Here is a 14,011-nt window from a genome sequence, read left to right on the forward strand (position 1 = left end):
TTTACTTCATTGACTAAGCTACTGTTTGGATCACAACAAAATGTGGAAAATTCTTAAAGAGATGGAAATACCAGATCACCTTACCTGCTTCTTGAGAAACCTGTATTCAGGTCAAGAAGCAACAGTGAGAACTGGACATGGAACAACAGATTGGTTCAAAATTTGGAAGGGAGTGCATCAAGGCTCTATATTGTCATCCTGCTTATTTAACTTCAATTCAGAGTACATCATGTGGAATGCCAGGATGGATGAAGCACAATCTAGAGTCAAAATTGCTGGGAGAAGTGTCAACAACCTCAGCTATGCAGATGATACCACTCTAATGGCAGAAAGTGAAGAGAAAGAGCCTGTTGATGAGAGTGAAAGAAGAGAGTGAAAAGCTGGCTTAAAACTCAGCATTCAAGAAACTAAAATCATGGCATCCTGTCCCATCATTTCATGGCAAATAGATGGGAAAGCAATGAAACAATGACAGACTTTATTTTCTTGGGCTCTAAAATCACTGCAGATGGTGACTGCAACCATGAAATTAAAAGACCCTTGCTCATTGGAAGAAAAGCTATGACCAACCTAGACAGCATATTAAAAAGCCGAGATATCACTTTGCTGACAAACGTCCATATAGTCAAAGCTGTGATTTTTCCAGTAGTCATGTACAGGTGTGAGAGTTGGACCACAAAGACGGCTGAGTGCTGAAGAACTGATGCTTTCAAACTGTGTTGTTGAAGAGGATTCTTGAGAGTCCCTTGGACAGCAAGGAGATTAAACCAGTCAGTCCTAAAGGAAATCAACCTGGAATATTCATTGGAAGGACTGATGCTGAAGCTGAAGCTCCAGTACTTTGGCCACTGTTGTGAAGAGCTGACTCACTGGAAAAGACCCTGATGCTGGGTTAGATTGAAGGCAGGAGGAGAAGGGGACGACAGAGGATGAGATGGTTGGATGGCATCACTGATTCGATGGACATGAATTTGAGCAAACTCAGGGATGAGAGTGAAGGCGAGGGTACCGTGGCATGCTGCAGTTCATGGGGTTACAAAGGAATTGGACATGACTGAGTGACTGAACAACAATTTTCAAAAAATAAGCCATATTGTTTACCTTTTACTCCATTTTAGTTTACTGATATTGTACTGTTTAAGGTCATCGGTGGCCTCCTAATTGTCATCCGGGAGCCTTTTTTAAAGTCTGCGTCCTACTTAATGTCCGTGCAGTATTGGATGTTGCTGATTGCCACATTTCCTGACTCTTCTTCTTTCTTCATCTCCTCTTCCATTTGCTCCTCTGCCTCTTATTTGTTGCTATTTCTTTTGGCATCTGTCCTCCGAATTTATTCTTATACCTTAAGCTGCCAACACAAGCACTCCCAAATGAGTTTTTTGTGACTGTGTCCTCTTGCTTACTGCACTGATACTCAGTTCCAAAGTTCTTACATTGTTCTCTTATTAATTTGTGTCTCTTACCTTAATTCCCATATTGTCAGTTTCTTTAGGTACTGGGTTTGTCTTAAAGTTTATTTTGTTATCTTACCCACAACCTATAGCACAAATAAATGATGCACTGAGAGTTGTTATTGGACTGTTGGGTAGTTGTTATAGCAATGTTGGACTTACTGCTTAACTGGCTATTTTATATGTAAAAGCATTAATTTTTACATGTATTTTATTCATTTGTATATTAAATATTACATTTATACATTTATTGAAATTTCTAAACCATGAGTTTTGTATATGTATGCATGCTCAGTCATGTCTGACTGTTTGCGACCCCATGGACTATAGCCTGCCAGGTTCCTCTGTCCTGGAATTTTCCAGGCAAGGATAATGGATTGGGTTGCCATTTCTTCCTCCAGGGGATCTTCCCTACCCAGGGATCGAACCTTTGTCTCCTGCGTCTCCTTTATTGTAGGTGGACTCTTTATCATTGAGCTACCAGGGAAGCCTGCGTTTTGTATATAAGCAAAGTAATTGATCTTTGTTCTCATGGAGCTAGTTTCAGTCTGTTGTTTTTCAGTCACTCAGTTGTGTTCGATTCTTTGCGACCTCATGGACTGCAGCACACCAGGCTTCCCTGTCCTTCACTCTCTCCCTGAGTTTGCTCACTTATGTCCATTGAGTTGATGATGCCATCCAACCATCTCATCCTCTGTCACCCCCTTCTCCTCCTGCCCTCAATCTTTCCCAGCATCAGGGTCTTTTCCAATGAGTCGGCTCTTCGCATCAGGTGGCCACAGTATTGGAGCTTCAGCTTCAGTGTCAGTCCTTCCAATGAATATTCAGTCTAGAGGAAGAATAATTTTTATCTCCCATCCCTTACTCTCAAAATAAGTAAGTCAAGTAAGTCAGAGCTGTCTTGGAAATCATAAATTTATCACAGATCCCTTTGCCAATTAAATAGTAGTTTCCACTGCTTTCTAGTGGATGAAGTGCCAAATGGCAGAAACTTTTTTCTTAGGATATAAAAGTAGTGGGATTCTGTTTTTGTGGATTTTCAATCATGTGGTTTAATTTGTGGCTATTTTATCTGTAAATAGATCTTACCAGTCAAATTTAATGTTGTCACCATGATAGTAGAGAGGCACTGATACTAGTTGCCCTAGAATAACTAAAGCTAGTTTTTACAGAATGAGTAAAACCAAAATTATCCAATAAAATAAAAGTTGGTCATATAGCAATATAAAAACAGCAGTTGACTGAGAAAATACAGTTAACCCAGAAAAGTAATGTCAGTATGTTTAAACTGTGTATTGGGTTCTGCTCCTCCTGCTCCTCTGGGTTGGAGCGCAGTGTCCGGAGTGGGCTGGGGGGAGAAAGCCCGAGAGCGGGGTTCAGGGCCGCTTCCTCTGTCCCCAGCCGGTGCCTGGAGCCCCCCTCCCCTTCCTCCGCGCCCCCTCCCCCCCCCGGCCCTGCCCTCCCCCTTGTCCCGGGATCGCTCCGGTGCACCCACCATGATGGAAGATGATGGGCAGCCCCGGACTCTATACGTAGGTAACCTCTCCAGAGATGTGACAGAAGTTCTTATTCTTCAGTTGTTCAGTCAGATTGGACCCTGTAAAAGCTGTAAAATGATCACAGAGCATACAAGCAATGACCCATATTGCTTTGTGGAATTTTATGAACACAGAGATGCAGCTGCTGCATTAGCTGCTATGAATGGGAGAAAAATTTGGGGAAAGGAGGTCAAAGTAAACTGGGCAACAACACCAAGTAGCCAGAAAAAAGATACTTCCAATCATTTCCACGTGTTTGTTGGAGATTTGAGTCCAGAAATTACAACAGAAGATATCAAATCAGCATTTGCCCCCTTTGGTAAAATATCGGATGCCTGAGTAGTTAAAGACATGGCAACTGGAAAATCCAAAGGCTATGGCTTTGTGTCTTTTTATAATAAACTGGATGCAGAAAATGCAATTGTGCATATGGGAGGTCAGTGGTTGGGTGGTCGTCAAATCAGAACCAACTGGGCCACCCGTAAACCACCTGCACCTAAAAGTACCCAAGAAAATAACACTAAGCAGTTGCGATTTGAAGATGTAGTAAACCAGTCAAGTCCAAAAAACTGTACTGTGTACTGTGGAGGAATTGCTTCTGGCTTAACAGATCAGCTTATGAGGCAGACCTTCTCACCATTTGGGCAAATTATGGAAATCAGAGTTTTTCCAGAAAAGGGCTATTCATTTGTCAGATTTTCTACCCATGAAAGTGCGGCTCATGCTATTGTTTCGGTGAATGGTACTACAATTGAAGGACATGTTGTTAAATGCTATTGGGGTAAAGAATCTCCTGATATGACTAAAAACTTTCAACAGGTTGACTATAGTCAGTGGGGCCAGTGGAGCCAAGTTTATGGAAACCCACAGCAGTATGGACAGTATATGGCAAATGGGTGGCAAGTACCGCCTTATGGAGTATACGGGCAGCCATGGAATCAACAGGGATTTGGAGTAGATCAATCACCTTCAGCTGCTTGGATGGGTGGATTTGGTGCTCAGCCTCCCCAAGGACAAGCCCCTCCCGCTGTAATACCTCCTCCCAACCAAGCTGGATATGGCATGGCCAGTTACCAAACACAGTGAGCGGGGACTCTAAACAAAATGTAATTCATGATAGCTTCAATTTCCTTGTGACACTCTGAAGACATGAAAGTAGACATTGGAAAATGAAAATATTTATTTTAAAAATTGAAATGTTTGGAACCTTTAGCACAGCTTTGCTTTGGTGAAGGACACATGTCTTCTAGTTCTGCCTTTTTAAGTTTTTGTTCATGATGGATATGAACATGATTTTTCTTTGTGTATAAAAACTAAAATAAAGTGAATAAACTGTGTATTGGGTTCTTATTGCCTCAGCTGTAAAGAGGGTACTTAACCACCAGGCAGGACATTTCTAGCAGGAGCAAGAAGCACCAAGAGAAGAAAATCTGAGGCATTGTTTCAATCTCCTGACATCTCCTGCAGAAAGATAGGAAGCAGTGTTTTGATAACACTGTATAGGAAATTCGCCATGATTCTGTGGGTTGATGGAAAGAGATTATCTTCCTCCCCATTCCAGGATTAGGTTAAGTTCTTGATTTAATCAGTGAAGGTTATAAAATTTTATCAGAAGCAGAATGACCGAACGGTTGAAGCACATGCAGCACGTCACAGCACTGTTTCCCTGGGTCCCCAGAGCTACCAGTTATGCTGCGAAGCTCTAAGCACGTGGTGGAATTTTGTTAGATCCAGAAAACTCTGTTCTTATTCTTCCACCCTCCTTATAGACTTTGAAAGTATACATCATCATTCCAGAGAACTTCAGTTAACAGTGGGAGAGTGTCCACTTCAGGCTGATGTTTGGAAAATATTGGTTCTTTTGGTTTGGTCTCATGTTTCAGTCTCTGGCTGTCCTCTTTAGAGACCATGTTAATCTCTCAGATGCACTTAAGCTGACTTCACTGAGACTTTGAATAAACCCATGGCCATTTATAATTGTATTGCACTAAAATTAACTGTCACATGGCCTGGAATACTTGAGTTCATATTGTCAGTTTAGTCTCTTCCTGTAGTCACACCATCTTGGCAGCCAAATTGTAATAAGAAGCCAACTAATTAACTCTAGTAGTCACCATCATAGGACTAAAAGTTCAAATGATCATTACATTTATTCCATCAAGTAATACCAATATGAGAAATCAGATCATATAAAAAATGTTTTGTAAGTCATACTTTCTTCAAATGAATTCATACAACCACCAAATTGATTAGTATACTGATCTTAAAATTTCAGTGATATTCCCCTCCCCCCATTTCCAAGTTTTAGGAGATATTTCAGTTTGTTTTGAAAATGAATCTTCATCTCTAAAGTAATAAAAGTAAAAAGATTGGGATACCACCACTTCAATAAGCATTCACAGCCCAAAAACTCCATAATCTTTTTCTAAGCTTCACTACAAATGGATCTTTGTAACCCCTAATCCATCTTGTTAGCCTCTCTGATCTTTGCAAAGAGCAGGGAAACAGATGTGACCAAGCAAATTTTTACAGACTTTACTTTTGAGATAATGTCAACATATGTTGGCTACGTTGATAAAGGAGAGAGATCCCTGAGATGCCGCTGTCCCAGACATGACATTGTCATCAGCAAGATGAGTGTTGAGAATAAGGTTTATCTAGTATTTAATCAGCTTTGTTAGAGAAAATTGTTTTGTATGTGACTGGTACAAAAAATTCAAGATTGTATAGTGTTGAAAATTCTGGAAACATGCTAAGTTTGTCCTTTTCAGTTTCAGAGGAGTCATGTGTGTATTAAGTTAGCAATATATTAGAAAGTATTCATCATTTATTTTGGAAGGAGGTAAAAAGAAACCACCTGTAAATTCTGTTTTCTGTTGAAAAACAGAAACACTTAATGATGCTAGTAGATGAAGACTAGTAGATCCTCCAGTGTGTGGAATTGCAGAGTATCAGAATTTTGAAGGACTCTGGATATCTCTAATTCAAGACTTAGCTGTCATAAAACTCTTGTAGACTTCTCATTAATTCAGGCTTAAATATTTTAAGTGGTGGAACTCACTACCTCTTAGGGCAAATTTCTAATTTTGGTAAATCTTACTAATAAATTCTTTGTTAGATTGAATTGAATTGTGATTTTGCCATCATGATACCTTATCATAACTGTTAGACTGATCACATTTTTTTCCTGTAGACAAAGTTTAATCTTTAAATGTTTTCCCCAAGGATTGTAGTTGATGACAGTTTTTATTTTTTATTTAGCTTGTAACACTTCAAGAAGCAAAACTGCTGCTAAACGAAGATGATTACCTTATTAAAGCTGTATATGACTACTGGGTGAGAAAACGTAAAAACTGCAGGGGACCATCCCTCATTCCTCAGATAAAACAAGAGAAAAGAGATGGCTCTACCAACAATGACCCTTATGTTGCCTTTCGGAGGAGAACAGAAAAAATGCAAACTCGAAAGGTAATATGCAAATTAGGTTTAACTGAATGTACAATAGCTTGAGTAATTTGGACATAAAGTGAAGCTAATGACATTGTTGAACTTTATATTAGAAAGCCTGCTCTTCAGTAGCCTCTGTCCCCCGGTTGTTTGCAATGTTTATTTAATACCTATGAGCTTTATAAATCTATTGATTATATCGTTTTAGGCTTGCAATTGAAGTGATATGAGGAAATTCGTGTTATGAGGAAACAGGAGTTTGAATTCTTCAATAAGCTGTACATTCTATACATATCCTCTATTTGGAAGCTTAAGAGTTCCTTTGAAACCATATTCTAAATCATGAATGTAAAAAAGGACTTTATTCCCTCTAACTCCTATGGGGTCATGGGAAGTTGGTAAAGGTTCGTTTTCAAGCCTGTTCTGCTAACAGTCACAAGTAAGACAGTAAGAGAACAAAATCTTTTTCTCCTTTTTGAACAGTGAGTTGTGTCAGATTTCAAATTGACAAACTTGTCCTCACCTGGCTTTCAGAAGCAAGATGAGCCAGAATTGACTGGGTCTCATGCTGTGAAATGATATGGTAAAGAAGAAAACATTATTTTAGAGGGGGTAGTCACTGTCTTCCACTTCTCCTGATTAATAATAAACACCAGACACAGTAACACATTCTTTAACGTTGTAGAATATTATATTAGGAACATATAAATGTAAAAAACAGAAGGAATTGTAATTGGAGGTCCAGCGTTTTGTCTGGATTCCTGTTTCTCCTAACATGGAGTGCTTGTCCTTGTCAGCTGTTAATACAACAGCTGTGAAGCATAACAGCTGCCAGGGATAGTACATTTTAGGGGAAACTCTTCTGGTTAACAACTAGTTTTTATAACTATTTCTTGGATTTCGCAAATGTAGATGACATTCCCTAACCCAGACTGAGTTTTCAATTTGGTGTTTTGGTTCTTGGCTACGGAGATATTAGATATTTCATGAAGATAAATGCCTTGTTTAGAAAAGACTATATGAGATAAGTTTGTAAATACAGTAAAGTTTTATAAATTTGGATATGAGGAGGGAGAGGTTTATCTGAATTATTGAAAAATCTGAATTTCCAATTTTTAAGAGAAGTATAATTGGTTCAGATGTATTGCAAAACAGAGCAATATATTTTGAAGGAAAAGTACTGTTGGGTTTCTTTTAATGGATAAGCATGAAATACTTAAAATAGCAGTATTATTGACATAAAAACAATATTCCTAACATTTAAATGTGTTTTACTCTTAAATAAGTTTTGAGAATTGCTAGAAACAAGTTCCTGAGTTTAGGCATTTCGCCATTGTATAATAACTAGGCCAGCATTTTCCTGATGCTGTGATTCCTACCCTTCCTCTTATCTGTTATTTTCTTATTCATCTCTAGCATGGTACATTTTCTTTTTCAGTAGTCTTTTTATTTCTCCATCTTTAGTTGTGGGACCAAAGACTATTCCCCTTCACATATGTTATTGTTTCTTGGAAATGTCTGAGTTTTAAAATGAGAAAATTGGGAAAGCAATCGAGAATGAGTACCCTAGGTGTTCAAGAGGTGGTCAGGCACTGGGATATGCAAAACATGAATACTAGTTCACAGAGGTTCTCTGCTTCCTTTCCTATTCCCACAAACTTAAAAACATTCCAGAGTGGGCAGCTATATGAATAGCTGATGCAAAGGCTAGAGGAAAGGACTTCTGAAATATTTACTTAGAAGTCTAGAACTTAATTTTAATCATTAATGTTTAGTTTATGAGTGCTTAAGTGCTTTAGGACATTCTTAAGTGAGATGGTGTTAAGGTGCTGGCGTGTCTGAATGCACTGGCTGGGAAGGCTTGAATCAGCATATACATTTATGTGTTTAACACACAGGTAAAACTGTTAACATTTGTGCCTTCCGTCTCTCCTCCTGTGTGGCCCAGGTGAATCAAGATAGGCAGGAGAGCAAACTCCCGGGGTGGTGGTTCTCAGTCTGGCTGCACATAACAATCACTTGTGAATTAGCCTTGGTTTACAAAGATCTATAGTTAACTATAAATTATAGCAGTTTGAGAACCGCTTCCCTAGAGATTTGGCAGTTGATCAAAACTTGTAATATGTAACTGAAATAGGAAGACAGGAATTTGCTCTAAGCAGAGTTGGTTGTGGAGAAGGGTAAAGGAAATGAGTAAATTTGAATATAGGGAGTAGACAATCTGAAAAGCACAGAAAAGATGTCACTAGGAACTTACAGATTTTAATATTGCTGCAGCTAGAAATAGATATGATAAATCTGTGCTTGTTTATGTACATAAATGTATTATAGGCTTATTTCCTAGCTCTGTTTACTTAGAGTGTATAGAAGCAATTAGTGTTAGTCACTCAGTTGTGCCCGACTCTTTGCAACCCCGTGGACTGTAGCCCACAAGGCTTCTCTGTCCGTGGGATTTTCCAGGCAAGGATACTGGAGTGGTTTGCTGTTTCCTTCTTCATCAACCTAGTATCTTACATAAAGCTAAAATCATGACTGCCTGAGTTGGTCAGGTTGTAAACCACAGCTCCTCCTCCCCCGCTGCTGCCCCACCACCATTTAGCCTTCTTGTGAAAACAATGTAAGAAATGGTCTTCAAGCCAAGAGACAGAAATGTAAGTGTTCTAAAACAGTGAGGAAACCTCAAGATCTGGTTTTGACAGAGATGAATAGTGAACGAGGCCCAAATTACACAAGACTCCAAAAATTCACAACGTTATCTGAAAGGGAAGAAGTTATGTAGCTGATATTTTGTTGAAGTTTAGTCGCTAAGTTGTGTCTGACTCTTTGTGACCCATGGACTGGAGCCCACCAGACTTCTCCATTTTGGGGATTTCCCATATAGAAGCAACTAGAGTGGCATGTAAAAAAAAAGGAAACCGGGGCTCCTTAAAAAAAAAAAAAAGGTTGATTTCAGGTCTGGTACTAGGAAAGCATACAGGTAAACTTGGAGCATTCTGCTTTGCCAGAATATAAAAATGTGATGAAAGAATGTTGGAGCCGTGTCAGAAAGCCTCAGGAGCCAGCTTAAATTAGAGTGACTCTGCTGATCACATCTGGGGAAGTTTGTGTGTCTCAATAAGGAGAGTAATGGATTATAACTCATAAAGTAACCCATGTGTCCATACTGATATAAATGTAAGGATGGATGATAGATAAAAGAGAACGCTTTTCCTTACAATAGATTTCCAACTTACAAATGTCAATGGAATGATGGTGTTCAAATATCATCATTTGGCAACTACCATTGTCTCTGCAAAAGTTAGAATTAACAGTGATAAACTGATGAGGGAAATTTGATTATATAAAGTCCCATAGTGTACTTTTTAATTAAAAAAAGAAAAGAAAAGTAGTAATTTGACTAGAGACACCTGGCAAGCACCATCTTAATCTAGTGATCAAAGTTAACATCAGCAATAATCCAGCAAATAGGTATCATTTAGCTCCTGGTATGATGAGCAGGGGACACAGTTTCACTTCTGTAACGGTCATACCAAAAGTTCACAACCTCAATTTAATTGTGGAAAAACATCAAAGAAACCCAGATTAACAAACATTCTACAAAAGTAAGTGGCTTCTATGCTTCAAAACTGTCAAGGTCATGATCACGATAGAAAGACTGAGGAAATATTCCAACTTATAAAAGTTTAAAGAGACATGGACCGTAAAGAAGGCTGAACGCCAAAAAATTGATGCTTTTTAATTGTGGTGTTGGAGAAGACTCTTGAGAGACCCTTGGCTAGCAAGGAGGTCAAACTAGTCAATCCTAAAGGAATTCAACCCTGAACATTCATTGCAGGTACTGATGATGAAACTGAAGCTCCGGTACTTTGGCCATCTGATTTGAAGAGCCAACTCATTAGAAAAAGACCCTAATTCTGGGAGAGATTGAAGGCAGGATGAGAAGGAGGTGGCAGAGATGAGATGGTTAGATGGCATCACTGACTCAGTGGACATGAGTTTGAGCAAACTCTACGAGATAGTGAAGGACAGGGGAACCTGGTGTGCTACAGTCCATGGAGTCGCAGAGTCAGACACGACTGAGCAACTGAACAAGAGCAAGAGACCTGACAGATAAATTCCGTTTTAATCCTGAATCAGATCCTAGACTGGGAAAGAATTTATTAATAATAAATGTTAATAATAAAAATTATTATTTCCCACCAATGTTCTTTATAGCAACATTATATAAATGTAGGAAATCTGTATATACTAACTGTTGTATTTCTTGCTGTGAAGGACATTAGTGGGTCAATTGGTGAAATATGAGGAGAGTCTATAAATTAGATAATAGTTTTTATATCAGTGTTAATTTTCTGATTTTGATAGTGTTACTGAGATTGTATAAGAGACTATCATTATTCTTAGAAAATATACATTAAAGTGTTTAGGGGATGAAGGCATTATATCTTCAACTTGAAAAATATTTAAAAATACTGTTGCTAATAAGTTATATATGTATCTATGTGTTTATGTATGTACATGTATGTGTGTCATAGTCCATTTGTGCTGTTGTAACAAAAATACATAGACTTGGTGGCTTAAACAATGAATATTTACTTCTCAGTTCTGGAAGTTGGGAAGTCCAAGATCCAGGTATTATCAGACTTGGTATCTATTGAGGGTCCGCTTCTTGTTTCTCTTGCTGTGTCCTCACATGGCAGAAGGGGCAAGAAAGTTCTCTGGGGTCTCTTTTACAAGGGCACTGATCCGTTCCTGAGGACTCCCAAAGCCCTCACCTCCAAATAAAAATCACATTGGATAGTTAGGATTTCAACATACGAATTTTCAGGAGATGCAAATGTTAAGTCTGTAACAATGTGTGTATATATATATATATATATAATAGAGATATATAAAGCAAATATATTAACCTTTGGGGAATCTGTATGAAGATAATATGGGAATTTTTTATACTATTCATGTAGCTTTTTTATGAATCTGAAATTATTTCACAATAAAAGGTAAAAATAGAAGAAAGGGCAGGAGTGGGGTAAAGAAAAATTAGGGAAACTACTTATTTGGGCCTAAAGAGAGCAGGAAATGAATTAGTCAGAAGGGGCAGAAGAGCGTAGTCCAAGAGAAACATTTAGTGAAGATGAGGACAGCTTTAAAAGGTTCTGGTGCACTTTTTGTTCAACTGTTGTTATTTATCTTTAGAACTTGTATTTCTTTCATTCTTATTAGACTTTAAGCCTTTTGAGGATAGGGGACATGTGTAATACATTTTACAGAGAGCAATACTGAAGTATTTAAGTGTTTCGTACTTTAATATTTGCTCTTGGTTATGTTCAATTTTTTTCAATCATAAGGTGCAGCTGCTGCCTGGTTACAAAATATTTTGTTTAAAACTGCTTTAGATTTTTGTCTTTTGTCACACATGTTACTGAAGGGGAAAAGTGATATATTTCCTTTGGATAAGATTAAAGGGTGATTTACTATTAATAATGTAGTATTTTTTAATATTCAGTATGCAGTACCTTAATGAGATTTAGTTTCAGGCAGTTCAGTCGCTCAGTCGTGTCCAACTCTTTGCGACCCCATGAATCACAGCACGCCAGGCCTCCCTGTCCATCACCAACTCCCGGAGCTCACTCAAACTCATGTCCATCGAGTTGGTGATGCCATCCAGCCATCTCATTCTCTGTCGTCCCTGTCTCCTCCCACCCCCAATCCCTCCCAGCATCAGAGTCTTTTCGAGCGAGTCAACTTGTTGCATGAGGTGGCCAAAGTATTGGAGTTTCAGTTTTAGCATCAGTCCTTCCAGTGAACACCCAGGATTGATCTCCTCTAGAATGGACTGGTTGGATCTCCTTGCAGTCCAGGGGACTCTCAAGAGTCTTCTCCAACACCACAGTTCAAAAGCATCAATTCTTCGGCGATCAGCTTTCTTCACAGTCCAACTCTCACATCCATACACGACCACGGGAAAAACCATAGCCTTGACTAGACAGACCTTGGTTGGCAAAGTAATGCCTCTGCTTTTTAATATGCTATCTAGGTTGGTCATAACTTTCCTTCCAAGGAGTAAGCGTCTTTTAATTTCCTGGCTGCAGTCAGCATCTGCAGTGATTTAGTTTAAGTAATGTTTTATAGATAATGATTAATTTTCAAATACAAGAAACTACGCGAAAGAAAAAAGTAAAACTTTGTATCTTCCTCAAGTTTTATTTTCTCTTTTATAATCCTCCGATACGAAACCTGGCTTCGTTTGGGTTCAGATTTCTAATGTCATGTTGCTTTATTAAGTCAAGTATGGAAAGCTTGCTTAAATGCAGTCTGTTTGAACATATAGAATGAGGAATGGTAGTGGTCTATTTTTAAACAGATAGTTCCACACCTAATAGAAAGTAAGAATTCTGTGGCTATTTGATTGAACAATAGATTTTTATTATTAACAGTAACTTTTATATGCAGATGATGCTGATAATTATGACTGAGCCTTCTCTAGTTATTAGTTAGAACTTTTACCTGTGAGTTAGTTCAAGTTACTTTTGACACTTCAAAGTAAGAATTTACAATGAAATTCAGACCTTTTACTAGTAGATCTCTTTTCTACTCTGTAGTGAGGTTTTACTACATTCAGCATGGTAATTCCATTCCTTGAGCTCCTTTATATTCTGTAATCTGTTTTGTATCTGAGTTTTTAAAGTGAAGCTTTGCTTGTCATTGTGAATCTTTACATTATAGTGTATTGAACTGAACTGTCCAGCCCGTGATTAGAAGATTGAATGGATGAATAGCAACTCAGTTTGGCTATTTTTCCCTGGTGGCTCAGATGGTAAAGTGTCTGCCTGCAATGCAGGAGACCCAGGTTCAGTCCCTGGGTTGGGAAGATCCTCTGGAGAAGGAAATGGCAGCCCACTCCAGCACTCATGCCTGGAAAATTCCATGGATGGAGAAGCCTGAGGGGTCACAGTCCATGGGGTCACAAAGAGCTGGACATGACTGAGCAGCTTCACTTCACTTTGGCTATTTTTAGATAACCTTGATTTGACAGAACTGTTTCTCTCTGTCATTGAAAAAGACCTTGTAACAGTAAGAAAAAATTACATTTTTTGATATAGTAGTTTTTTGTTTCAGGCAGACTTTAAAAATTTTGCTTATGTTGGAATTATCCCATCAGTGTCATTCCATCTTTTCAACAACTGGCAACTTTTTTTTCTGAATATTTATTGAGATATTTGCTTTTTTTTTTTTCTTTAGTTAAATAGGTTGTCTTAATGTAATTGCTGTTTAGGTGTGTGTGTGTGTTTTAACATTTTGCTTTTATAGAATGAATTTGGGTCTGATAAGATTTTGATGAATGAAGCTGGAAATATGGACAGTTGGATTTATTCTTTTAAACTTATTTTGAATAGAATCGAAAGAATGATGAAGCCTCTTATGAAAAGATGTTGAAACTGAGACGAGAATTTAGTAGAGCCATAACAATTTTGGAAATGATTAAGAGAAGAGAGAAAACAAAACGAGAATTATTGCACTTAACCTTAGAAGTTGTGGAAAAAAGGTAACATTGCTATTCTTACATACCAGTAA

The 14,011-nt window shown here is 38.2% G+C and overlaps 1 protein-coding gene and 2 pseudogenes across 2 annotated transcripts in view; all 3 read left to right on the forward strand.

Moving 5' to 3' along the window:
- EPC2 (enhancer of polycomb 2) overlaps nt 1-14,011 on the forward strand; it is a 129,470-nt gene that overhangs the window by 89,113 nt on the left and 26,346 nt on the right. For both annotated transcript variants that reach the window (XM_055398920.2, XM_055398919.2), the window contains exons 4-5: nt 6,251-6,457; nt 13,834-13,982. In XM_055398920.2, coding sequence (XP_055254895.2) covers nt 6,251-6,457; nt 13,834-13,982 — 356 coding nt within the window. The remainder of the gene's footprint in view (nt 1-6,250; nt 6,458-13,833; nt 13,983-14,011) is intronic.
- LOC148778564 (nucleolysin TIAR pseudogene) lies at nt 2,948-3,328 on the forward strand (annotated as a pseudogene).
- LOC148778565 (nucleolysin TIAR pseudogene) lies at nt 3,341-4,413 on the forward strand (annotated as a pseudogene).

This window comes from Moschus berezovskii, chromosome 2 (genome assembly GCF_049115385.1).
Source record: "Moschus berezovskii isolate FMDL1 chromosome 2, NW_MosBer_1.0, whole genome shotgun sequence".
NCBI classification, from domain to species: Eukaryota; Metazoa; Chordata; class Mammalia; order Artiodactyla; family Moschidae; genus Moschus; species Moschus berezovskii.